The sequence below is a fragment of the Perca flavescens genome, chromosome 18 (genome assembly GCF_004354835.1).
Source record: "Perca flavescens isolate YP-PL-M2 chromosome 18, PFLA_1.0, whole genome shotgun sequence".
NCBI classification, from domain to species: domain Eukaryota; kingdom Metazoa; phylum Chordata; class Actinopteri; order Perciformes; family Percidae; genus Perca; species Perca flavescens.
The window spans coordinates 26,343,901-26,371,429 of record NC_041348.1 but is presented as its reverse complement, the minus strand read 5'-3'; the positions used below and the strand labels follow the sequence as shown (position 1 = coordinate 26,371,429).

Sequence of the window (27,529 nt, the reverse complement as noted above, 5' to 3'; positions counted from 1 at the left end):
AACACCACTACTGCTGGGTCTTTCTCTTGTAGTTCAAAAGCATTACACTTTCTCCCCTAACTTTAAAATGTGTTCATTAGTTGCTTCATTAGGTTGGCAGTTGGAAGCCAGACGTTTGCATTAGTTTTTCTGTCATAGAATATTGCTCCGCCATGGAGCACTTCTGCAACACTGTGGGTTTACTTTGAGCAAACAGAGATTAGGATGGAGCTAGTTACAGATGGCCAGTCCTGTTTTCCTCTGCAACCGTACAGTAACCTCACAATGTCAACAGCTGTCAAACCAGAATGGCGACTGGTGCCGATGGTTACTCTGACACTGTCTTTTAAGGCCCAGACACACCGACCAGACGGCCGACCCTCGGCAGAAGAGGCAGTCGGACTGATCGGCTTCCCCGAGTTGGTAAAAAAAAAAAAAAAAAAAAAACCGGCAGCTGATTCGACAAACGCGTCACGTGGGTCTGGTTTTTCTGGAAATTCAAAGCCAGACTGTCATGGCGGCTCGTTTAGAATACGATCTCATATTGTACTAAAATAGTTCACCGAAACGTGTTTCTGAAAACATTTTAAGAGAGAAATAGTCTGTGCAGTTGCTGTATTGCTGAAAGTTGCTGTCTTCATTTCAGATCGACAAAGGTCGGTTTAAAAGATTTGCGTCAGATTTTGAGAGACTCTAGCAGGGCTCGACATTAAGGCTTGTCCGCTTGTCCGGGACAAGTGGATTTTTTGTAGGGCAAGTGGAAGAGAAATTTACTTGCCCCACTGGACAAGTTAAAACTCAAACAAAACAAAATGCCATGTTACTTCACGTTATGTGCCACTCATTTCGTTTATGTTACAGAATTGAAACAAATACATATTTTACCCCACAATCCCGGTCGGCGGGCTGCTAACGTTAGACCCAGCCCGCTGTTCAGCTCATTCTCTGTAAGCGATACAGCATGAAAGCACGATGGAACCAGCAAGCCAAGCAGCCGGTGTTAGTTAGCTAGCTAACGTTAGCATGCTAGCTACGCTTTAATGTATTTTTAAAGTAAACGGTTACAATTTCAGATTAAAGCCAGAAATAATGCCATCTTATTCCACTTTAAAGGCTGGTATTTTAGCACAGTAAGGACTCAGAACAATCTTTTCTAAGTATTGCATACGTTTTTTGTTTTTATTGATACAGTTGGCTCTGTGTTTTAACTGAAGTCCTCATACCTGGGATACCGCTGTCGATATGATGTCAACCAGTTGGCAGGAGGATGCACACTATCGGAAAACTGTAATTTGTAAACAGTATGGCCCCTCGTTGACATGACGAGTTTAATACCGCATGCACAGCATGACCTTTCAGTGGCATGTGATGTCATCTTGAGGTCAGAAACGTGCCCCATCAGAATTTCAAACAGTGTGTCTTTAATACCAAACACACGCAGTGATCTTTTGAGGTTTCAGGGCAGTGTTTACTACTACCGTTTACATGCCCGATGAGCGATACATAGATAAAATATCATGCTGTGATATGAGACAGTGTAGGGATTTTTGGTTAACATAATATTCTGGTAAAGTTCAATCTTGTCTTTTCGAGGTCTTGAAGCTGCATACCTAATAGGATTTTCGGAATAGCTGATTGGTCTTACCAATGATTGCTTTTCTTAATCTTCTCAAATATCTCTTGAAAGCACAAAAAGGTCATCCTTGACTATGATTGCATTATTGATACTGTGGTATTCAGTCAAAAACATCATTGTGATATTTCATTTAGTCTTGAGTGACCATAGACCCACAGGCGTGGAGGCTGTTTAGGGAAGTCATATCTCCTTCATATCAGATGTGGGCCACAATGACCTGCAGTAATCTCATTTTCAAAATGATTTTCAATAAAAAAGGCAAAAATCAGTCCATCTGAATGTTTATACAGCCACATGACGTGCTCACCAAACCTTACTCACTCAAAAAAGGTCCTTTGCTGAGTCTACCAGTCAACCACCCAAATGAGTAAATGGAAATCAAGCCACCTCACTGAGCAGATCTACTGCAACTGCTCCTCACAAGCCCCATGGGAAAACTCCTCCTTACAAAAATAACACTAAAAAGATATCGGTCTCATCTCAATGTAGAGTTGGTGACGATTTTTAGTGCGGATATTTTTCATATCAGAGAGCTGCAGATCACACCACAGAGCAACTGAACACCATCAGCAGCCACCTGAAACCACCTCTGAGACATCACCACTGGGCTTTTTAACTAGGTTACACACACACACACACACACACACACACAGTGCAGTGACACAACACAATAATACCAGACATGCTACCTGTTGGTGCCTTTCACCCTGCTGCAGACTACAAGGCTACCGTTTTGCTTTCGCTATATGGCATGATACGACATCAGGAGGCACACAGGCTATTGTATGCAAGTCATATACTGTGTCCCGGTAAATAAATATAATATGAGGCTGAATCATGACTCCAGGTAGTCATGACACTTATTATTATTAACACTACTACTATTAACACTAATATAAAGACAATAACTCAGGCTTTGAAACTTAAAATATCCAATATTCAGGTTACGACTATGAATGTAGGTCATGTATTAAGATCTGTGACAGGCTAAGAAATCTGTTCAATCTTCCGCATCCATATGGATCCGAGCTGGTTTTGCATCAGCCCCGTATCTACCGTCCTGACATGTGGGGGAAACTTGAAAGACAGGTATATAAGCTCAGAGGGGGGCGGTGGATCCTGCATGCTTTCCTCGGTTTTCCCCGGGAACAGGCTGCGGGGGATTTCGTGGAGAGAGAAAAAACGTCACGCCGAATGCCGTTGCAAAGGCTGTTAAATAAACGTGTCAAATTCACCGGCAGGTGTACGTAGACAACACAACATGGCATAAGCTCTTCAACGAAACACAATCAGATGTTTGCGCATTTCGGCTCCAAGTGATCCACCGTGGTCATTTTTGATTCAATAAAAACACAAGTTGTACATTTGGTGTAGCCTGCCCTACACTTATTGCCACAGCTCTCCGCGAGGTATGTCGGCGGAGAGCACTTTCGAGATAACAAGCAAAACATTATGTAAAAGTTCCAATGTAATACACTTTAGTGGCCTTTGGTGTATTATATGTGCGCCGAATTGTAGAGGGAACCTGATCGATTCATGTCAGCTGTTTACTCGTGTTCTACAATGAACAGCAACTAACAAATTCGGAGAAACATTTAAAATGTCTGATTTTTTGGCGGAGTTTGGCGTGACGTGTTTTTCGCCCATAGAGCGAACAGTGCGTGAGCTCAACAGATCCTTACCTCTTTGATTTTAGCCCGTCTATCCTTGGTTTCGGGGTCCAGAGGTTCGCGTCCAGTCGCCCCGGGCGGGCGGTGATACTCAACGATAGGTAAATTATTGTCATCCTTCCCACCTTGACCCTTATTCTCCATTGCAACTTTCTGCTTATCATTTATAATGTCTTGTTTTATCTCGTCGGGCCGTTTTTGTAGGGTATCCTTTGCCTCTAACAGAGCTTTTTCGTGGTCTTTCCTGATTTTGGCCAGGACCCTCTCCTCGTTAACTGCCGAGCCTGGGTCGCTGCTGTCCGGACCGGTGCGGGTGTTGGTCTCCACCGCGGAGGAATGAAAGAAAACTCCGCTAAGCAGCTTGGACGAGTCCGGTAGGAAGAAAATGGCTCCGAAACAGAGGGTTATAAAAGCGCTAAACACTAATAACAAAATAAATTTCTCTGTCAACCTGAATGAGGTCGGGCTGGCAGACTTCCTATTCGGGGTCGCGGTAAAAGGCAGAAGAGTTGCAACTGGCATTTTCCCCTCTTCCTTCAACAACTCGAACAAAAAAATTAATTTAAACGGTCGAATGAACTCACTCGGACTCACTTTCGGGTTATTCCGATCAGAAATCCATTTTGAGATGTTATAAACCGTGTCAAATAAACCGTAACTGTGGTAAAATCTCCAGTAAAAAGTTGAAGACTAGACGGCTGCCCATACCGGAGACTCTGTGCAGTCAGACGAGTCCAGTGGCTCACACAGGAAGCAACGGTAGATAGGCGTGACTGACAGCCGCGATGAGCTAATCACTTTCTGCCCTGTGAGTGGTGGGAACACGGGGGGCGTGTCCTCCCAACGGCTTACTATAAAAGCTGTTGACAGCCGCGGTTACAGCTTTATGTGTTCTACTAACCGTACAACAACAACAGAAAGCACCACAACGTGACTGAGTTTGGACAAAGTTACAGTTTTTAAAGGGACATTAAGGACACACTGGGTAAATTCTAGATGATTCTTTATTGTCAAAAAAGCATGAATAGACCCACACCAACAATGAATTGACCTTACTAACTAGCCTGTTTGTTTGCCTTTTCCTCTGTGCCATGGAGCTCCCATCCTTGTCCAAAAACTGAACTAACCAAATTAAAGTATACATCCACGCTAATGCTGATGATTAGCGCACATAATATTTACCATGTTAACTAGCCTATCTCAATTTCTAATATTGGCATGCCAACACGTGCTAATTAGCCCTAAAAGCCAGTTGTTGAAAGCAGGTAGGCTTACTTCATAGTAAGGGACAAATAAAGTGGAGTATTTTAATTTTATGCTACTTTATACTACTCCACTACATTTTGAAAAGAAATATTGTAGTTTTTATTTTATTACATTTATTTAAGCGCTGTAGTTACCCTACTAGTTACTTTTCAAATAAAGATTTTACAAGAGGCCGGGTTGCTCAGTTGGTAGAGCAGGCGCACATATATAGAGAGGTTAATTCCTCCACACAGAAGTTCCAGGGTTTGAGTCCGACCTGTGACAATTTCCTGCATGTCTTTCCCCTTTCATATCTAGCTGTCCTATCCATTAAAGGCTGAAATGGCCAAAAATGTATCTTTAAAAAAAAAAAAAAAAAAAAAAAATTCTCTGGGATATGTTTTCATGCTTATCGAATGTGACCAGTTTTAGCACAAACCGCTAATTAGCTTATAACGCTAGTCGTTGGGGGCTGGTAAATATATACTACTAACAAGGCTCAAAATAGCACCACACTTCCACAGTAGCATAATGAGGGTCCCTACATGTAAACTATCTTTTTAATAAACTGTCTGTACACTTACAAAGTTCTCAATGCTTCGGATTACATGTAGGGAAAACATATCCCGGAGAACGCTTGACTCAGTACAAAATATGTTATTAACCCCTAGGTTCATTTTGCGCCGGATTTCTCCTTTAACTACTGTAGCAAAGAAACTCCCGCACACAGTCTAACTTTCAAAAAATATATAAAGTCTAATAGAAGACAACGTTTCGGTACTAGACCATCTTCAGATGGTACTTTTGACCTGCTTGCCCCCCTCCGATGCACCTGTCTGACGTTGTACATGTGCAAAATATTTTTTTAAATTATATGAAATAGTTAAAATTAGCTCAACCTTTACCAACTACACCATTTGAAGCACACTTATATATTAATACATCAAAATACTGATCCAATAACATAATAGACAGTATTATGACTTTTACTTTTAAAACTTTACATTTTAAGTACATTTTGTCACTAAAGTTAGAAAGCCATAGACAGGCAGGGAATGATTGAGAGACAGACTAATAACACGTTGTTTGTATGAGTCTTTTCAAGGGATTTGTTGAGAGTAAGACAAATATTTAATATCTCCAATGTAATCCGATAAGTCTGAAAACGTAGCAGTGAAGACCATGGTTTAACCATTCCACCTTTACTATTCATCATTTCCAAAAATGTATCAATGCTATTAGTCATTAGTCATATAACTTTAATTTCTCTTACAATCCTAGACTTTAAAATAGGCTACATTTTAATGTATGCATCCTATTGTACATACAAGGCATTAGAATAGTTACCAACACGTCCATGTTGCTCTGTAAATTCACGTTTGACATTTAAAGTATTCTCAGCATGTTTAATTAGAAGGGTTTTGGTCAAGACAATAAACCATCCTTATTTATTATAATCTCTGCGAAGGAGGTCATGTTTTTTTTTTTCAAGAAACATTGTGGAAGGGTGTAGCATGGGCCAAGGAAGAACCCATTACATTTTGGAGTGGATCTGAATCTTGGGGCAGATATACAATTATTTTTTCACTTTTGTTAACATTGCGAGATAGGGCATGCTCTTGCCCTTCTATTGTCTAATTGTGTTAGCATGTAGAACAAGATCGTGGAGCAGGACATTTTTTGGGGTCTTTAGTGTTAACCCCCCAGTCATGACATTCCTCATCGGCTTACCTTCTGACTATATCATGTGTTTGGTCACTTGTGAAAGAAGGAGTGGCCGTGGTTTCAATCCAACTACCGATAGCCATGCTGTTGATGTTGAAAGAAGAGGCCACTAAACCCTAAAGCTACAGCAGAGTTATATTATCTATGACCGAGATTTTATAACTCACACACTGTATGTCCAGTACCATTCTTATTCAAAATCATAAAGAAAAACATTGGACTTTCTTGTGCAGAGGTATGGCGAGCGACCTTCCCCACAATACACCGTTGACCACCATTGAAAAACCGCAGGGTGTTTTATTAATATTCATAGACTTAACAAATGGACGAAAAACCCCTACCCTTAATGCATTAGCACATGCACACATGCGTGAATGCACACATGCACTTACTGAGGAGATCCTTGATCCTCTGTTAGTCTGTGCGTGAATGTAGGAGATGAATGGCAATCATTTCACTTGTCTCTCTTGGTGGCTAATAATGGTTTGAGGAACCAGTCAGTTATACGCATGAAACATGTAATTTGTACCTAAATAGAGATTGTGATTAGTTCACAGCTAGTACTGGAGTTTTATCAGAAAAAAAAAAAACTATCTTGGACTTGTTCTATGTTATTACAGATACTGATGAGGGCTTGCTCCTGTTTGCCAACTGAATAAATCATCTTCTCCGTGTGATTTGAATGTGTAAACTTATTTAGTTGGCTGTTGAACATTTACATTTATATACCATACATCCTGTGTATAACAAATAGCTGCCACGCCTGTACAAATCACTGAAGTGAGAGAAAATAAAAAATAAATTTGCATTAGAAAGCTTTGTCAGTTATATAATGCACTTCACCTTTACTTCACCTGCTGGATGAGAACCGTTGAGATGAAAAGTCTAATCTGGGGGATGACAGATGCGTGCTGCCATATTGAAATTGTAATTCTGGGATGATAACTCGTCTAAATGATGACACGCATCTGTATGATTACTTTCTCACTCTGCAATTCAAGCAGAAAATTAAATCTTGGATGAAATGTATGGCATCTCAATATTAAACTCTGAGTCTCTTGTGGCAACGGTTTTGACAACTGGCGTTCTTTCCTGCGCCATTTCATCAAAGTTGGCTTTTTCGGTGGGATTTGTTGTCAACCTGAGTAGCTGTTGGTGATGTATGTATCAAAAGAAACATCATTTCCCAAGTGGTGTCGTGGTTTTCTAGGTGTGGAGAAATACATAATCCTTTTTTTTGTGAAGCTGGTAAAACTTGTCGAGAGGTAGTGGATGGTAAACCCACTTTTAGTGCTCACTCATAGGAAAAATCCCTTTTGTATACTCCTACACTATAAGATCTTAAATCCAGCGCTCCCGTGGAGTTATTTTAGAAATGAAGAGCTTTTTGGTGTACTCATCCTTTAACGTACTAAGAAAAAAGCTGTCCACATCAGACTTTATGCAGCAATTAAAAGTACAAGATGGGATCATTTTTGTCACCATAAACTATTATGACAGTGTGCCGACCCCGAAGCCAAATACTCCACTAAATCTACTGATGCTGGCAGTCCCAGGTAATAAAAATCAAAAGTATCAGTTATATTCATAGGCTGCTCATGCAACTCTACTGAAAGTGAGAACATACAGTATATATGCATAATTTATGGTTGATTTTAAATTCATAAGCTACTTTGGATGGTGGAGATAAACACATCGAAGCCTTCAAAGCTGTAGCAAAAAGATGTCATGAAGTTGCAATGAATTCTGGTCAACTGTTGGTGTAAGGATCAGTCTGTCTGCCTCATATATCCCCGCTGCATGATTGATGAATTGTTGGAGCAGGATGGCAGCCGCAGAAAGAAGAAAAATCCTGGCTCCTTATTTGATTGGGAGGGACTTTACTCTAAAACCTGATGGTTATATTTTAGCTCAAAGAAAGAAATATCTGCTTTCAAACTACAAAATAGCACTGCTGAAATTTCAATATCTGGATGTGATGTTATCTATATGGAAGGCAACACAGTAGATTGAAAATTACAGTAAAAGTATTATACCAATCAACAAAATAAAGCCAAAAATAGAAGGGCCAGTACATCCCCAATAGCTAATTTTAGCATTGTTGGTGTGTTTGAAGTAAAAAGTGAGTTTTTTGTATAGCACCTTCTAGTCTATATCCACGACGTTCCACTTCCAGGATTGCTCCGGTGCCACCGGAAATTCCGCCAGATGTCCCTCTTTTCGGCCGGATGTGCGTTACCTTTTGCTTCCTTTGTGTTGGCGTTCTAAACTCCGGTGGATTTGTGAGGACTATGGTCAGATCTCTGCAAGGTAAATCCAGACAGCTAGCTAGACTATCTGTCCAATCGGAGTTTTCTGTGGCATGACTAAAATTAGTTTTGAATGTACACATGTTCCCTCAAACGTTTTTCTCAAACTTCTACTTGTAACTGCTTTACATAATTGTATTTTCTTTTGCATCCCTATAATCCTAATTTATTTATCAAATTATTTTTCAATTGTGAATGTTTTTATTGCCTTTCTATATTTCTTATGATTGTACTTTCTGTGTTGTATTTGTCCTTGTAATCTGACTCAATGACAAAATGAGGGTCGCCCCAAAATGATCTCTCGAGGATAAATAAAGATTGAATGGGTAGATTGGAGAGTTATCTCCAGATCTAAGGCCAAGGTGGGTAACTTTGGATTCAACTTTGACATTTTTTCCATATTAAACACTTCATTTCCTGTATTCTCGTGAATTTTTCTGCAACAATTTGTTCCTTTTCTGCATATTTTTTTGGTGCAAATGTCTTTAGTTATGTAATGGAAATTATTTTTAGATATTTGGGGGGGGGGGGTTTGCACTGGCCAGTTTTGATTGTTGGGGGAGGGGGGGGGGTGCACTGGCCAGTTTTGATTGTCGGGGGGGTTGTTTGTTGTTTTGCTGGAGGGTGAAAGCTGCTGTTGAATCTGGTCTGAGTCCAGAGAAGTGGTCTCAGATCCAGCCTAAAGCTGTGGTCTGACTTTTGCCACCATGGTCCCTCCTGGCATCCACACTTATTTTCCTAATGGCTCCACACACCTGATGTCATTACGTAAGTATGAGTCATGGAAGTGGGTGAGGTGATGCTGTCGTTTCCAGGTGACACTTTAAGAAAACAGAAATGGTGAATTTTTTTTATTTCCTAGATTCTGCTGAAAACAAGCCGGCAAAGATGGCCCAATCCCAAACAGTGGGCCATAAATGAAAATACCATGCTTATTTTGGTTGTTGAATAGGGCTTCATTTGCTCTAATATTTTTCTTTATTCAAGGCTGGAACTGTAGTCTAAATCATAGTAAGCAGTGTCAAACCGATGGGAGTAAAGAGTTTAAGATCTTTTGACGGGTAAAAGCATAAATGAATGGGTCTTTTTTTCAGTTTGTATTGATAATGCTGGCTGAAGGTCACAGTTCAATCTCCATTTTTTCCCCCACAATATCATCATCAGGCTTCAGTATTATTATTATCCGTGTGTGTTAATGACAATTAGACAGGCAACTTCAAATGAGTTTGAGGTTTTTATTAAACTGATATTACTAATATTGTCAGCTCAATCTGCCCTGGGAATCCACTTTCAGCCAATTTGCTGATGTAAAATAGGCCATGCAGTCATCATCCAGCTGTTTGATGCTTCTCTCTCTCTCTCTCTCTCTCTCTCTCTCTCTCTCTCTCTCTGTCCAAATATAACCTACCCCCAATCTGATTTAACCAACGTGGTCTCATCCCCGAGGCGAAATGGACTCATTTGTGTGGAGAAAGAAAAAGAAAGAAACAGTAGAGGGTAGAGAAGTGGGAGAATAGAACGTCCAGTGGAGAAGAAAAAGAAGGGGTTTAGATAGTGGAGGGGTATAAAGGATGTTAGTGAATAGAGAGTGTGATGAAGAGAGGAGGGGAAGAAAAAAAGACAAGATGTGCTCAGTGAACGAGGTCACTAATTGGGTTGAGACTTGGAGCTCCCCTGCAATCCATTCCCCTCGTTCCTGACAGAAATCAAATTATTTTGTAGCTCTTTAATAAGAGCAAGAAAGATTTGTTGATTTCTAGCTGCAAGAGGATGAAAGGAAGGGGGACCATTACTGGATCAAAATAACAAGTGGCCAGTATTTGATGACATTTCTGAGAACAGGTTGGTATATTCTATACTGTATCTCTTTTATTCAAGAAAAGTAACAATTAGAAAAGAGATACGATGACACAGCATCTCTTGGGATTGCTGGGGCCTTGCTAACTATAAGTGCTGTTCACTCCGTTCTCCCTGATCCTTTTCACATAGTTCACCCGTTGGGACTTCCTGTGTAGAGAAAAAGACAAACATATAGAAACAATAGTCTGTTTTCTTACAAAGGAAGGAAGTAAATCTAACAATGCCAACAAGAAAACACAGTACAACTGGCTTTGATCTCCCCATTTACATATAAAGTATACACTCAATCATAAGAAATGAACATCAAATATGTACAGTAATGCTCATTCAATTAGTTATACTAGGCCTATGTAATGTAAATAGAGGTCAGAATATATTCAGCATGGGATACCTTGCATTGTTTTGTTTGTAACGTTTTAAATCAATATAATAAAGATGTTTGATGTTGTGGTGCAGACATCGGCCATTTTTTCTAAATCCTATGGTGTCGAATTATTGATTCATCTCTGATATGATGGAAGTTCCGACCATTAAGGACTTCAAATTGGCTTTAGGTTTATCGTCGTTATTATAAAGACCACTGTTACGACCTTTGGTATATGTCTAGGGGAACTCAGGGTGTAAAATAAAATGTTTACCCAAACCTTTGGAGAGAAAAAAAAGGACCCAAACATCCACAAGCAAACTGCTGAGACACTTCAAGTGTATAGTGTTAACAATGAAGGCTCTATTTACAGCAGACAAATGAGAAACAGTGGTAATCCAACTATAAGTGGAAGCTGTCTAAGACGTCAGGGCCTCCAAGGCCATAATACAGCAAACAAAAACCTGGGCACTGCCAAGGTGCTCTTGAGCAAGGCACCGGACACCAGTTTCCCATTAATCCTGATTGAGCCGTGGAAAGCTCCAACAAGAATCTCCTCTCAAATCGCAGACAGGACACATATCATCTGCGGTTTTTGTGGGATCCTGTTAAGCTCCCAGCAGATATCTGTGTCCGATTTTCTATTTTGTATCTGACTGACATTTCCATCCGATAGCAGACGTGTTGCTAATACATGGTCCTGACGTGTGGGCTCAGGGGTTTAGCGAAGATTAATATTGGCTTATGAAATCTTTCCGCAAACACGGGTCACAACAGCATTCAGCCATGATATTTGGGCAACAACTTCCTAACTTTCGAAAGCACTAAAATACATTTTTAAATGAAATATTATGATATTTTTCAAACAGAGGACCTTCATGTCCCAAACAGTAGGTTGCAAAAGTCATTCAGGTTGCTGTAAATGACAACTTTGAACAGGTGTCTCTCTAGGTAAGAGGTGTGAAAACTGCTGCTCTCCAAAGCTGTTAAGTGTGAACAGCAGGTTGGAAGTGAGAAGTCCTTGACAATCAAACAAGAAACAGTGAGTCCTGCCTGGGATTTAGGGATACCTCTTCTTTATTTTCCTGTCATTTGTAAAATGTACTCTATCCCGAATCTTGTCCTGAGGCTAGTTCTGAATCATTTAACATTTGAAGGCCATGACCAGTGAACAAGCACATCTGCTACAGTGGAACACACTCACTGTGAAAACCTAAGATGTGAATTTATTTTCACATAACAGGGATGATAATCTATTCATGCGGTGGTGTGAATCAAACATGCATTTCATTTAAGCCTGGCACGTTGTTAAAATAATATGATCAAATCGTGATTCAAACCAACTGAACACAGCACGCAGCTGAAACAAACAAAACAGACATTTTAAATAGACTGCAGTGCTCAGTTTAGTTTCATTTCAGCAGGAAAAATAAAACTGGACTAGTGGAACAGAGAGACTGAGTGGACTGGTTATAGTGGAACAGAGAGACTGAGGGGACTGCAGTGGGACAGAGAGACTGAGTGGACTGCAGTGGGACAGAGAGACTGAGTGGACTGGTTATAGTGGAACAGAGAGACTGAGTGGACTGCAGTGGGACAGAGAGACTGAGTGGACTGGTTATAGTGGAACAGAGGGACTGAGTGGACTGGTTATAGTGGAACAGAGGGACTGAGTGGACTGGTTATAGTGGGACAGAGGGACTGAGTGTACTGCAGTGGGACAGAGAGACTGAGTGGACTGGTTATAGTGGAACAGAGAGACTGAGTGGAATGGTTATAGTGGAACAGAGGGACTGAGTGGACTGGTTATAGTGGGACAGAGGGACTGAGTGGACTGGTTATAGTGGGACAGAGGGACTGAGTGGACTGCAGTGGGACAGAGAGACTGAGTGGACTGGTTATAGTGGAACAGAGGGACTGAGTGGACTGGTTATAGTGGGACAGAGGGACTGAGTGGACTGGTTATAGTGGGACAGAGAGACTGAGTGGACTGGTTATAGTGGAACAGAGGGACTGAGTGGACTGGTTATAGTGGAACAGAGGGACTGAGTGGACTGGTTATAGGGGACAGAGGGACTGAGTGGACTGGTTATAGTGGAACAGAGGGACTGAGACTGCAGGGGACAGAGAGACTGAGTGGACTGGTTATAGTGGGACAGAGGGACTGAGTGGACTGGTTATAGTGGGACAGAGAGACTGAGTGGACTGGTTATAGTGGGACAGAGGGACTGAGTGGACTGGTTATAGTGGAACAGAGGGACTGAGTGGACTGGTTATAGTGGGACAGAGGGACTGAGTGGACTGGTTATAGTGGAACAGAGGGACTGAGTGGACTGCAGTGGGACAGAGGGACTGAGTGGACTGGTTATAGTGGAACAGAGGGACTGAGTGGACTGGTTATAGTGGGACAGAGGGACTGAGTGGACTGGTTATAGTGGGACAGAGAGACTGAGTGGACTGGTTATAGTGGAACAGAGGGACTGAGTGGACTGGTTATAGTGGGACAGAGAGACTGAGTGGACTGGTTATAGTGGAACAGAGGGACTGAGTGGACTGGTTATAGTGGAACAGAGAGACTGAGAATCGAGTAGAGTTTTCAAAGTTTAGTAAAGTGAAACAAATAAGACAGTCAAAGACTAAAACCAAATTAGGTTTTTGTATTTTATGAAATATATATTTGCAAATATAGGAGGAACACAATTTCACAAAAAGCACGTCAGTTCAGGGTGGAAAAGGTTCTTCAAATGAAAAAGAAGAAAAACTGAGCTTAAATGCACAATGGGTAAAAGGGGAGTGACAATCACACATGTTCTGTTCTAAACATGACTTTACAGTTTATCACAGGACACATAAAGATAAAGATCCTGCCAGATACTTGTAAATCTACAGAAGACGTCATATAACCACTTCATCTAATCCCCTGTTCCCTACTTTCACAGCTGGGGTCACATCCCCCGTACATCTCCACTGACAAGGGAGGAACGGATCTGGGAGAAGGAGATAGTTTACTGTGGCCTTGTACCTTTATCAGTTTAGACAAAGGCCATACGCATTCGTCTCTCAGACTCGATGTCTCCACGTTAGTTAAACAGAATCAGAATCAACATGTGGGAATGAGATAAACTCTCTTTCAGTTTTGTGTGAAATGCAGAGTACAAAATAAAACATAAGAGTATAAGGAAATCATGCTTAAATGACATTTTTGCCTTTACAGTGGGTCCTCTTCCGCTGAGCCAGCCATGCTGCACCGCCATGTTTATGTTTATACAGCAGCCCAGAATGGACCAATTGAACAGTGGCTCTAGAAAGGGCCTTTCACGAGACAGAGTCTGGCCACTCTCCATTGACAAGTGTTAACTTCCTTGAAGGCGGGTACTCTGTTGAAGTTTAAAACTATTGGATCTGCCCAGAGCCACTCTGGATCTGCCAGAACCAATCGCTAACGTCCACTCCTTCACCACTAACGGAGCGAGCTGGAAAATTTTCTGGACTTTTCCCGAACCCTGTGGGGAGGAGGGCCACAACATCACCGCCCCCCCAAAACAACTCAGCAAAGATTGTTCTCGCTCGGGCTTTAACTTCTGGATATTCGGCAGCGTTGCCACAACGGACCGAATGGCTTTGTTCGCATCTTTCTCCGCCGCCATTACGGAACTACAACTCAAACTAGCGCGTGGCCTCAACGTCATCGGTCTCAGCCACTCCCTCTGTTCGCTGATTGGACCGGTGAAGATTTGGCCGTAGAAAACCGGAAAATATACCGCAAACCGAGACGGTGTACTGAAGGGAAATGAAAATTGAGCGGAAGTACGTAGGAGGGCGGAGCCAGGCTAGCCCATCGTACCTTCTACTACACACTCGGAAAGGGAGAGGTGAGGGAAGAGGTATTCAGATGGTTGCAATCTGCAACCTCACCGCTAGATGCCACTAAATCCGCTGCTCCTTTAAAGGTCCCATGGCATGAAAATTTCACTTTTTTGTTTTTTAACATTCCCCCAGCCTGTCTATGGTCCCCCAGTGGCTAGAAATGGTGATAGGTGTAAACCGAGCCCTGGGTATCCTGCTCTGCCTTTGAGAAAATGAAAGCTCAGATGAGCCGTTTTGGAATCTGCTTGTTATGAGGTCATAAGGAGCAAGGTTACCTCCCCTTTCTCTGCTTTGCCCACCCAGAGAATTTGGCCCACCCATGAGAGAGAGAGAGAGACATCATGTCTTTCAAATGAGAAAAGTGGCAGTTGGTCAAGGCCACACCCCCACCCTCCACCTTGCCCCTCCCACTCTCCTCCTCAATAGCTTCAGACACAGAAAAGGCACATCCTAAGGAAAGCTCATTGTGGGACTGGCTCTAGTGGCTGTTAGTGATGGGACAACCGGACGGTTGTTGGTTGGCCCACCGAGTTAATAGATCACCGGTTCGCGTGCCCTCGGCGGTGGGGGCATATCTATCAAGATAACATTACCTGTATTTTTATGTGATATAGGCCTAATACTTTCCCCTTGGTAATGTAGCATAAGCAGCATGGCAGGTTGCACGGTTACATTAGAGTCGAGAGGGCCGGCCAGTTACACGGTTACATTAGAGTCGAGCGGCCGGCCGGTCGCACGGTTACATTAGAGTCGAGAGAGTTCTGCACCAAGGCTGAATTTCGGGAAAGAGACTTCAGATACAGTATTAGGGGACCACTAAGGTCTATATAAAAGAGACTTCAGATACAGTATTAGGGGACCACTAAGGTCTATATAAAAGAGACTTCAGATACAGTATTAGGGGACCACTAAGGTCTACATAAAAGCATCCAAAGAGCACCATGTCATGGGACCTTTTATATTGTTCCTGTGCTGTTCTTGTTGTTCACTTCTAACTGATTCTTCTTTAATGAAATTATCATAAATGTTTCTCGTCTACTTTCCTATCCTGTTTATCGTCTTACAACCACTTTTATTTTATCCTTGGTGAGGTGGGTCTCGTCCCTCATGTTGGGAACCCCTACCTTCCATTAAAGGGATTTGGTTTGTTTCTTTGTTCTCAACAAAGTTTTCTCTGGGTAAAGTGTTTTTTTTTAACAGCAAACACTTCTCCATTTTGATTTCTCACATCAGAATTTAATTTGGCCGACTAGTGTTTCAATTTGAAGCAGCGTTCCAGCCCTGTTCCAGCCTCAGCGTGAGATTTCAGCTAATAAGTAAATGGGTTCAATATAAGTGCTTTAAGGCACATTCTTTATATAATAAACTGCATATATTTCTGTGGTGAGATTCCTCGATTCCTCAGATTTTTTTTTCTTCCCTTGAATGTAAAGGAAAAGCCCTGATTAGGAGGAAGTCATTGAAAGATTTAGTGGAGTAAATCCTCCCACTTCTGCGCAAAGTGGAGTGCAAAGTGCCGTTCTCATCAGTTTTATCGAGCTCCACTCTGCGGGATGACAACTCTATATACGGGGGGGTGACAATGAAAGAACAATAGGAGAATGGCAAGAATCCTTTTTCCTTTCAAACCCTGAAACAGTGTGACTGCCACTTGGCGTAGAGAGTAGATTATGCTTTTTTTCAGCAGTCTGCACAGCTAGGCACGGTGGGCTGCTTCTATATAAGCTCTGTTTCAATGGTTTTCCCATGTGACTGCCTTACTAGTGTGTGTGTGTGTGTGTGTGTGTGTGTGTGTCCTAAGGCTCTTGTCCCTTTCCATCTTTCATGCTGTATGTAAGATCTCACTTGTGTGTTTGAATTGGCTGTGCATTTCTTATGTTGAGGCGTGAATGCAAATCCTTTATCCATGCCAAGTGTCTGCCTTTGACATGAGCGTGTCTTTGCATTCATGTGTGTGCGTTTAAAGTATGTGTAGCACCAGCAGGAAGCCGCACAATCAACCAACTCAGCACCTGCAGCATCTGCCATCTACCCGCTGTGCACCATGCAGCTCGGCTGCCGGTAATTCATCATCACGGCCTACGCTCTGCCATCACATCCAATTAATAGGCGATTAGCAGACACACACACACACACACACACACACTCACAACTAACGATGCAGCATCACTTCCCATTACCGCCCCACGCATCATGACTGTAAGACTGGGCTATAAATGACAGCGAAGTAGTTCAGGGTAGGGACATTTTCTGTGTCAGGGTCTGCCAATCTCACAAAAAAGTAAAGAAAAAGAGGTTCATGATGAAAGTAAGCCTTTTTCAGGAACCTCTGTGAATTGTTAAATACAGTAAAGTCATCCATTACGCAGTTAAAAATAATGTCAACACGTGTTTTATGTGTGTTGTTTTTTTTGTATAGTCAATTACTAACTAAAGGAAGAAAAAGCATACAAGCCACGGATGGACAGTCCAAGCAGAACACAGAAATATTTTGAAGTTTACATGCTGGTTAATGTGCTGCTGCTGACCTGAGAATCAGACATCTAATGTTTGTCTAGCCTGCTGCTACTGATGTCAGCAGGGCACTTTTCACCCGGGAATGTTTGTTTGATGCTCTTTCAGCAAGTTAAGCTGCAGGACAAGATGTGTGTTCATGTTTGTAAGTTACAGAGGAAGGAAACGTTAGCAGGAAAGCTACTGTAATGTGAGTGCTTTTCAAAGTCTGTGGCTCTTGTGTTGTGTAGCAGGCTTCTGTCTGCCTGTTAGTCCGTGTAACATTTGCCTATGATAAATGTTGATGTTACTGCTTTATGCTCAAATTTGACAGGCTGTATGGAACAAGATCTCCACTTTTAAGAACATTTTAAATTTTGAACGTCAAACGCTTATTTTTCTGCATTCTGGTGATTTTTTCTGCATCAATTTATGGTGCAAATGTCTTTATGTAAAGGAAATTATAAATTGGGAGGGGTTGCACTGTCCAGTTTCGATTATTATCCATATTTCTGCAAAAGTAACAGTCGCTGGCTAGAGGCTGCTTCTGTCTACTTCTGTCTGAAATGAAGAAACCATTGTTTCAAAATGACGACAAATTTCAAGTGTTAAATGTCAACTACAGAATTGCAGACATTACAAGGTTTGTAGAGTTTTTTTCACATGTCCGCTTTAATCCTTCATCACTTAATGGAAAATATAAAAGCTGAAGAGCCATCTGACAAATTACTGTGCTGCTTTTTTATTTATTTTTTTTAATTTTTGCTTCACTACCGTGCTAACTGAACTCATATTAAATAAACTGGAAAGACCACCACATCTCCAGCCCTGAGCACACTCATCCCCAGTTTACGCTCAAGGACTTTTTCTGCATCAGCCAATGCTATTCATGTTGTCGTTCCCAATAATTACTCAGCCATTCAAAGGGCTCTTTTTTTTTTTCGCTGCAGGCTTGCACAGACCCATGGTCAGAAATCATGTGTCTGTGCATTCCTGCACATGATGTGCAATTATGTTCATGTCTCTGCATTCAAATTGCAAAGTTTCCCATTTGCACAGCGGCAGTCGTAATTTATTTTCAGGTATTCATGTATTCCTTGCAGGGCTCCACACTAACTTTTTGCCTTGGTTGCACTGGTGCGCCTAACTTTTTCTATTTAGGTGCACCAGCACAAAATTTAGGTGCACCCAAATATTTCCTCGCATCGCCGTAACGCTGAATGGCGATACACGATATGTAGCTCTGTATTTTTTTTACAAAGTGGGCTAAATGTTCAGTTTTAAGTCAAAGCCACTTTTCACAAGCTCTTTTATTAAAACAGATTGTGATTAAAATAAAATGCAAAGACAGGGTTTCCTTTACCAGTTTGAAAATATACAGCTGCAACACATGTAAATGAAAGTTATCTAAAATAAATAGCCTAGGATATATATATATATATATATATATATGAGAAAGCTCCTTCATAAGCTTTCAACAACAATAACAGACTGATTAAAAGAGAAAGAGTACGCCCGGATAGCTCAGTTGGTAAATATAGAGGTTTGACTCCAACCAGCGGCCCTTTCCTACATGTCATCCCCCCTCTCTCTCCACTTTCATGTCTTCAGCTTTCCTATCAAAATAAAGGCCGAAATCTTTAGAAAAAAAGAAAAAAAAGAACAACCTAAAGACCGAGGGAGTGTGATGGACTGAAGCATATGCTAGGCTACTCAGAGAGTGACGGCTGACTCATTAGCAGCGTTACACCCGCATTTGCGACCAAATTGGTCGCACTCTCGAGCCCTGCTTGGTATTTCAGATTCCATATATATATAAGATATATAAGAATTGTGTTATGTGTGCAATGTTACTTACTTATGTAACTTGAGTTTGCACAAAAGATAAATAAATGAACTAAGTTCATATCCCATGAATCGTTTTTAAAGTTAGTATTACATGTTTTTTTTACAGGCATTACAGCAGATTTTCCCTCTTCTCAAAAGGCAAGGCAGTTTTATTTATATAGCACATTTCAGCAACAGGGCGATTCAAAGTGCTTAACAGAAAACATTAAATAGCAGTAAAAAACTATTAAAAACATTCGTTAAAGAGAATATGAAAACAGCTAAAATAGAATAAGACAGGATTAAGAAATACGAGAATAAAAGTTACAGTGCAGTGTAAGATATTAACAAACTACATTAAAAAAAAGCATGTTTGTTGGACACTATAAAATATAAAACTGAGTCGAAATGATGCAATAGGCTTCTTTTTCGAGAATAAAAAAAATAAATTCTGCAAACCTCCTTTTGAGTCTTTTTGTGCAGCAACAGCATCAAACAGAAAGATCTTCAGACTTGATTTAAAGGAACTGAGAGTAGCAACGGACCTGCAGTTTTCTGTGAGTTTGTTCCAGATATGTGGTGCATAAAAACTGTACACTGTTTTACAAAATGTAGTTCTAGCAGAGCTGCCCCAGGCGACCTGAGAGGTCTGGATGTAGCAGCAGATCAGAAATGTATTTTGGCCCTTAACCGTTGGTATTTTTAAATCAAAATAGCACACGATCTTGAACTAAATGAGCGGCTTAATAAAGTGTCCTTGAGCAAGACACTGGGTACATCCCAGGTCGTTAAATTGCATCCCTGTTTCCTTCACTTGCTTCCCTTCCTTGCACCTTAGTCCATCCCACCGAGGAAGCATGGTAGAGACGCGAGGAAATTATGCAAGGAGAGAGGAAACAAGGAAATATGTTTTTAGAGGGATGAGACATCCATTCATCTGAAGTGGCACGTGAATTCGTCAGTTGTATGGGCGGAGTTAACAAGGGCTTTCAGCTGCAGGGCTTCCTGGCAGGCTGCTCTCGTGTATCCTCGCCTATAGCTCCTCGGAGATTCCTCCTCGATCCTCTGGGCAGGAATAAGAGCTTTGAGACGGCCTTCACAAAGGAGGGCCAGTACAGCTTCCAGAGTGAGGAGCTATGAGCGACTTTAGAACTAGCCACTTAAACCCTTAAAGGTCCCATGACATGGTGCTCTTTGGATGTTCTTATATAGGCCTCAGTAGTCCCCTAATATTGTATCTGAAGTCTCTTTTATATAGACCTTAGTGGTCCCCTAATACTGTGTCTGAAGTCTCTTTTATATAGACCTTAGTGGTCCCCTAATACTGTATCTGAAGTCTCTTTTATATAGACATTAGTGGTCCCCTAATACTGTGTCTGAAGTCTCTTTTATATAGACCATAGTGGTCCCCTAATACTGTGTCTGAAGTCTCTTTTATATAGACCATAGTGGTCCCCTAATACTGTATCTGAAGTCTCTTTTATATAGACCTTAGTGGTCCCCTAATACTGTACCTGAAGTCTCTTTTATATAGACCTTAGTGGTCCCCTAATACTGTACCTGAAGTCTTTTTATATAGACCTTAGTGGTCCCCTAATACTGTATCTGAAGTCTCTTTTATATAGACCTTAGTGATACCCTAATACTGTATCTGAAGTCTCTTTTATATAGACCTTAGTGGTCCCCTAATACTGTATCTGAAGTCTCTTTTATATAGACCTTAGTGGTCCCCTAATACTGTATCTGAAGTCTCTTTTATATAGACCTTAGTGGTCCCCTAATACTGTATCTGAAGTCTTTTTTATATAGACCTTAGTGGTGCCCTAATACTGTATCTGAAGTCTCTTTTATATAGACCTTAGTGGTCCCCTAATACTGTATCTGACGTCTCTTTTATATAGACCTTAGTGGTCCCCTAATACTGTATCTGAAGTCTCTTTTATATAGACCTTAGTGGTCCCCTAATACTGTATCTGAACTCTCTTTCCCGAAATTCAGCCTTGGTGCAGAATTACAGCCACTAGAGCCAGTCCCATAATGAGCTTTCCTTTGTATGTGCCATTTCTGTGTCTGTAGCTATTGAGGAGGAGAGAGGGGGGGGCAAGGTGGAGGGTGGGGGTGTGGCCTTGACCAACTCCCACTTTGCTCGTTTGAAAGCCATGATGTCTCTCTTTCTCATGGGTGGGCCAGATTCTCTGGGCGGGCAAAGCAGAGAAAGGGGAGGTAACCTTGCTCCTTATGACCTCATAAGTAGAAGATTCCAGATCGGCCCATCTGAGCTTTCATTTTCTCAAAGGCAGAGCAGGATACCCAGGGCTCGGTTTACACCTATCGCCATTTCTAGCCACTGGGGGACCATAGGCAGGCTGGGGGAACTCATAGTAATGTTAAAAATCCTCATAAAGTGAAACTTTATAAATGTGTGTGAATGGGTGAATAAGAGGCAAATTGTAAATTGCTCTGTAAGGTAAACAGGGCTATATAAATGCAGTGCATTTACAATTTTAAACAATTACTTTCTGGGAATGTCACTGATAGGGACATAGTGGCTGTGGTCAAGTCCTGATACTTGTTTATATGGCTTTCCCAACACACGATAAAGCTTGCATTTGGCGCCCTCAACACTATTGTACATGAAGCAATACACAGAGGTGTAGCCCAGCTACTCAGCCTGAAGGACCAGATCATCCATCAGCCAGTGTCAGCAGCTACACTGATGTAAAGGCCCTGCACACTCGGCTGGTCATGCTGCATTGAGTTAACTGCACCGGTACAGGTGATGGGTGGCATGTTAGGATGAAAGTGGCCGATAACATCTTATACACTAGACATCTTCACCAGACAACCGTTCTTTCTAACTGGCAAAGGGTCTGTTTGTTAGATGTCTTTATGAATATAGCGGATTAAAACACTGTACACAACATCCCTGTGTCTCCATACTACATACTAATACTATACAGCAGGGGTCTTCAATGTTTTTGGGGCAAGGAACCCTCAGCTGAAAAAGAGACGGAGCAGGGACCCCTTACTATATATAATGTATAACATTTAGTTGCATATTAAAGTGATGGTTCAGAGTAATTTCACCCTAGGGTCCTTTGCACCATGACCTCGAGCCAAACACCCCCCCAGAGGCTTTTTTCACCTGGGTCGAACATTGGCAGAGTTAGCGTTATCAGCTGAATAGCTTAGTGCAGGCGCTAATGGATCCAGCTGTGTATTTCGTAAGTTACCCCACTAATAATGCCTGAAATGATACCAAACTTCTACAAGTAGTACAAATAGGTTATGTACTCATAAAATGATGGATTGGAAAGTTTGTAAGTACACCAGGAGTTTATTTAAATAACACTTGCCTGATGGCTTATTATATACTTTATGGCTTAAAGTATATATAGCAAATGTCTTTCTTAGGATATAGAACTTTAGAACGTATAGAGCTCTTTCTGTATGGAGGCTGTCCTCTGTTTGAGTAAACTCCATCAGCCTTCAAGATTGCTTTGTGCTCAATCAGAATCAGAATCAGAAATACTTTAATAATCCCAGGGGGAAATTATTTTTGTTACCACTCCAGGTATACAAACAACAAATAAAAACGACATATATTATCAAGACTTTTAACATATATAATAAAAACAAATAAAATATGAAATGTACAGTGTTAATGTGCAGAAATGTACAGTGTTAATGTGCAAATAGTGCAATAAAAAAGAGAAGTGATTGTCTATGTTTGAGATGAGATGATTACAGAGTGGGGGTGTGTGACTCTCTGAGGGAGGCGTTGTAAAGTTTAATGACCACAGGCAGGAAAGATTTCCTGTGGCGCTCTGTGGTGCATCTGGGTGAGAGGAGGAGGGCCAGTGTGTCGTAGAGAGGGTGTGAGACATTATCCAAGATGGACAGAAGCCTGGACAGCATCCTCCTCTCAGCCACGGTCGTCAGTGTGCAGACGTGACATGACGATGCTGATGTTTAGCAGGTCTAACATTCACCATGTTCACTGTCTTAGTTCAGCGTGTCAGCATGCTAACATTTGCTGATGAAACGTTACGGGATCACCAATGTTATTACAATTCATTGTGAATGTCGGTGCCAGACTTCAAGGGAATCCTTCCAATAGTTGTCAAGACATTTCACTGAAATCCACAAGTGTCAAACTCAACAAAGTTGAGGAAAGAGGAAGAGGAAAAGTGAGGGGATCGTCAAATCATTTGGATATATCGTGTAGGACCTGAATTAGGACTTGAGTGTCTGTACAACACTTTGTGCTAATCCATCTAATAATATGTGGAGAATATGTGCTCCTATTGGAGACTGCAAGCCGCTGGACAACAAGTCTGTTTCTTTTTCTTTTGAAAATCCCAGATGTTAAAAAAGAATAAACACAACCTCCAGTGTAATCCCTGATGTTTACCTGTCAAATCTGAAGCTGCCCTCTATTGTGGTTAATGGTTTTCTCAACACTAGATTTTCTCCCTTCTTTGCAACCATCAAAGGCTCAAAAGAGGTGCATTCTGTATATATGAATGAAGATTAGCTGGAAGAGAGATGTGAGAATTGTTTAAAGATCATGTTTCCCCCAGGCAGCGTCTAACTACTGTACTGCCAGCTGTTGTAGAGGATCAGCTGAATTGTAAAAAAAATTGGTCCAACATTTTGAATAATGCATCAAACTGGTCTTGTGACATTATAACGTAGATCTCATTTCTTCAAAACCCCGCCTTTCTTTGACACATGATTTTTCTCCCCAGAAGTGGGAGAATTGTTTTTCATAATGCCCATTTTCGCACAATGAACAAGGAATTAAAAGCTAAAAAAGGAATGAACCATCTTGTGAAGGGCTTACTGTATGGGTGGAATACGGACTCAAAACAAAAATGAAAAATGCAAGTCTCCCTCTCTTTTAAAACAAAGATTTTTTTGGTGGCATTTTAGGCCTTTATTGGATGGACAGCTTAGACAGGAAAGAGGAAGGAGGGTGAGTGACATGCAGCAAAGGGCTGCAGGTCAGAAGCGAACTCGCTACCAGTGCGTTGAGGACTGAGCCTCTGTATATGGGCGCGCGCTCTACTGCCCAGCTACCCTTGGTGAGCTACCCAGGCGCCCTGCAAGGCACCTTCTCTGAAATCAATCCAAGGCACACCGTAGGGTTTGTGCAATAATGAAAATGCCTTTATTTTACATGGAAATATGTATTTAAAATGACCATTGCGTTGCGACCGACATAGGACTTCATCAGGATTCAATAAACCAACTTATCGAACACAGACCTCCTCCTTATACGTCCATATATTCAGTGGTGGAAGAAGTATTCAGAACCTTAACTTAAGTAAACATTCTAATACCACACTGTAAAAATACTCTGTTACAAGTAAAAGTCCTGCATTGGAAATTTTATTTATGTAAAAGTATGTAAGAGTTCTGTCAATCAATTAAGTGTTTAATCTGCTAATCATTTTAGCTGTACTTGTATAGGCCTATATATATATATATATATATATATATATATATATATATATATATATATATATATATATATATATATATATATATATATATATATTGTTGGGTAGTTTAATTTATAATAATTGTGGTGTAAAAAAGGCGTATAAAAGGCAGTTTCAAACTCCAGCTCTCCCTTTGGCAGATGGCTCAGCAGCAGCAGCATGTGGAGAAACCAAAGACAGGTATAAATCACTAACAATTCTAATCAGATGAATACTATTATTAACCAAAATACATGCACTCAGATTGGAAATGTTAGTATCATTTGTGAAAAGAATAAACATATCTAAAGAAAATGTCTTTGTGGTTATTTGTAAAAACCAAACCCATTACCCCACTTGAAATGCTGGCGGTTGATAGGGCCGTCACAGTAATACATTGTATTTCCTAAACTACATGTGTTTTGTGTGCAAAACTATTAATTTGTAAAGTTACAAGTAATTAAAGCTTATATAGCAGATTAATGTAGTGGAGTAAAAAGTACAAATATTTCTCCCTGAAATGTAGCGGAGTAGAAGTAAAAAGTTGCATGAGAAAAAAAGACTCAAGTAAAGTACAAGTAAATTCAAAGTAAAGTCAAATTTGTACTTAAGTACAGTACTTGAGTAAATGTACTTAGTTACATTCCACCAATGCATATATTCCAAATAAAGATTAGAGTTCAAAGTGCTCATATTATGCTTTTTGGCTTTTCCCTTTCCTTTATTGTGTTATATATCTTTTTTGTGCGCGTTATAGGTTTACAAAGTGAAAAAGCCCAACGTCCAAAAGTCCAAAGGGACTTACCATCTCCAACAGAAAACACTGTTCACCAACTGCTCCAAACAGCTCTATTGTAGTCCAGCCTTTACTTCAGAGACCAACGTGGTCACTTTGTAACACACGTAATAATGCTCGCCTAGCTGCTAGCGTGGCACGCCCTCATACTCTGCTTCTGACTGGCTAGTAGTCCTTACCTAGGTACTGTCAGGGCACGCCCTCATACTCTGCTTCTGACTGGCTAGTAGTCCTTACCTAGCTACTGAGCATGTGCGACTCCCAACAAAGATGGAACAGAAGTGAGATGCCTCACTCTGTAGCTAAAACAGAGAGCTCAACACACAGGGTGAAAAGAGGAGCTGCAGCAATGTGCAGTACAACAAAAATATGGTGTTTTTTGAAAATGAAACCACATAAACCTATTCTGATATAACCTCTAAATACAATTATGCACCTGAACATGAGCATAATATGAGCACTTTAAAAGAAGATGTAAATGTGTATTTTGATATGGTAAATCAATATTTTAGAAATGAAAGTGAAATGACAATGATCTGTTTTTGAAACAGTGTTAAATCAAGTGTGAACTGGTACAAGACTTTGGTGTGGCAGGGCTTAGAGAAAAGCTGATGACGGGGGAGTGGAAGGTCACATTGGCTGATGATTAAAAAAGATTAACTGTTGTGATCAGCCCGTTCTGAATAATCCATACGATAACCAAAGTGTTCCACTGATAACAATACAACCCCTTGCCTCAACTAGTGACCCCGTTCATAAAGTGATTATCCCTGCAATCTGTGAATGATCAATTATTAATCTGATTGGGCCGTGACAACGGTATGAAAGAAGATGATTCATGCAATTTGAACTGTTTAAGAAAATTAAAATAAATCCCTTCTTTCTCGTATTTCTGTGCACACACCCATTGCAAAAAGAATAATATGAGACTCTTGCTTTGAAGGCTTACGGTATGTGGACACAGAGGTCTATTGTTAAAGCTTGTATATGTTGTTTCACAATTATTTCATTGTGGCTCCAAGATGCAAAGTCAGCATCAGTTAAGCCAATAAACAAGCTGTAAAAAAGACCAGAGCTGCTTAGTCAGCGGTGTCGCAACAAAGATCCCGTATGTGTGTTTGTGTGTATCTTCTCTTCCCATTGACTCCTACTGACCTGTAAAAATTGACTGCATGCAAGCTTACCTTGGACAATACACAATAGAGCCCTGAGTGGCTGGGATATCTCTCCCAAGTGAAATTTATTGGTTTGTTTTTTTTGCAGAAAACAACATCATTGTGTCGATGAAAGATCGCGCTAAGACAACGACTGACAGCTATAGTGTTCCTTTTCCTAACAGCTGTCAACATTGTCAACTTTAAGCTACGACCGTGATCTTTCCTTACATTTAGGTAGGTTGGATTTCTTGTATTTGACCCAACCGTAACCACAGAGGTGGGGGATCAGAAAACACTCAAAACCTTTTTGAAACAGTTACGTGTATGGATTTTGACATTGGACATAGATAGAATTTTTTACTCTGGACCAAATTACTGTAATGGACCAACAGTACGACAGTGTCATTTCTGGCTAGCAAAAACAAGACTTAACATACCTTTCACAAAGTTTGTTATTATTATAATGGCTCTCACATATGTTGCTTTTAGTGCAGTTAGAGGTCGGTACTGATACTGAATCTGTAGCATGTATACAGGATTTAGTTGAAAATAAAAGCTTGTTTAATAACACAATCGGAAGAACCACAGTGCGCACACACACACACACACACACACACCATTCTACACTGTATTTTTAGATGAAATTGCAGTCCTAAATGAGATGACGGACACTATGAGGTGAGGTTGCAGGCCACATTTAATATCTGTCAATCTTCTTTAAACCCCATAACACACACACACACACACACACACACACACACACACACACACACACACACACACACACACACACACACACACACACACACACAGAGGCTCCGCCTCAGAGGCTCCAGGGAAGACTGGGTGATTTTTCATCATGATGATCCAAAATTAGCTGCAACATTTCTAAATGAAACAGCATTTCTTTGAGATAGATAGGCCACACTGTCATGAATACTAATAAGGGAGAGGAGGAGGAGGAGGAGAGGGTCAGGAAATGTATGTAAGTATTAGAGAGAGAGAGAGAGAGAGAGAGAGAGAGAGAGAGAGAGAGAATAGAGCTGCAGTGAAAAGAGGATTAAGAGATGAGAAGAGGATGGCCAGGGGAGGACAGGTATGGTGGCTTTTTAATG

General features: G+C 40.9%; 1 protein-coding gene across 1 annotated transcript in view; it reads right to left on the bottom strand.

Annotated features, from left to right (window-relative positions):
• man1a1 (mannosidase, alpha, class 1A, member 1) overlaps window positions 1-4,017 on the bottom strand; it is a 137,760-nt gene extending 133,743 nt beyond the window's left edge. The window contains exon 1 of the mRNA XM_028605579.1: window positions 3,298-4,017. Within this exon, the coding sequence (XP_028461380.1) occupies window positions 3,298-3,807 (510 nt within the window). The 5' untranslated portion in view covers window positions 3,808-4,017. The remainder of the gene's footprint in view (window positions 1-3,297) is intronic.
• Window positions 4,018-27,529: the final 23,512 nt, after the last annotated feature.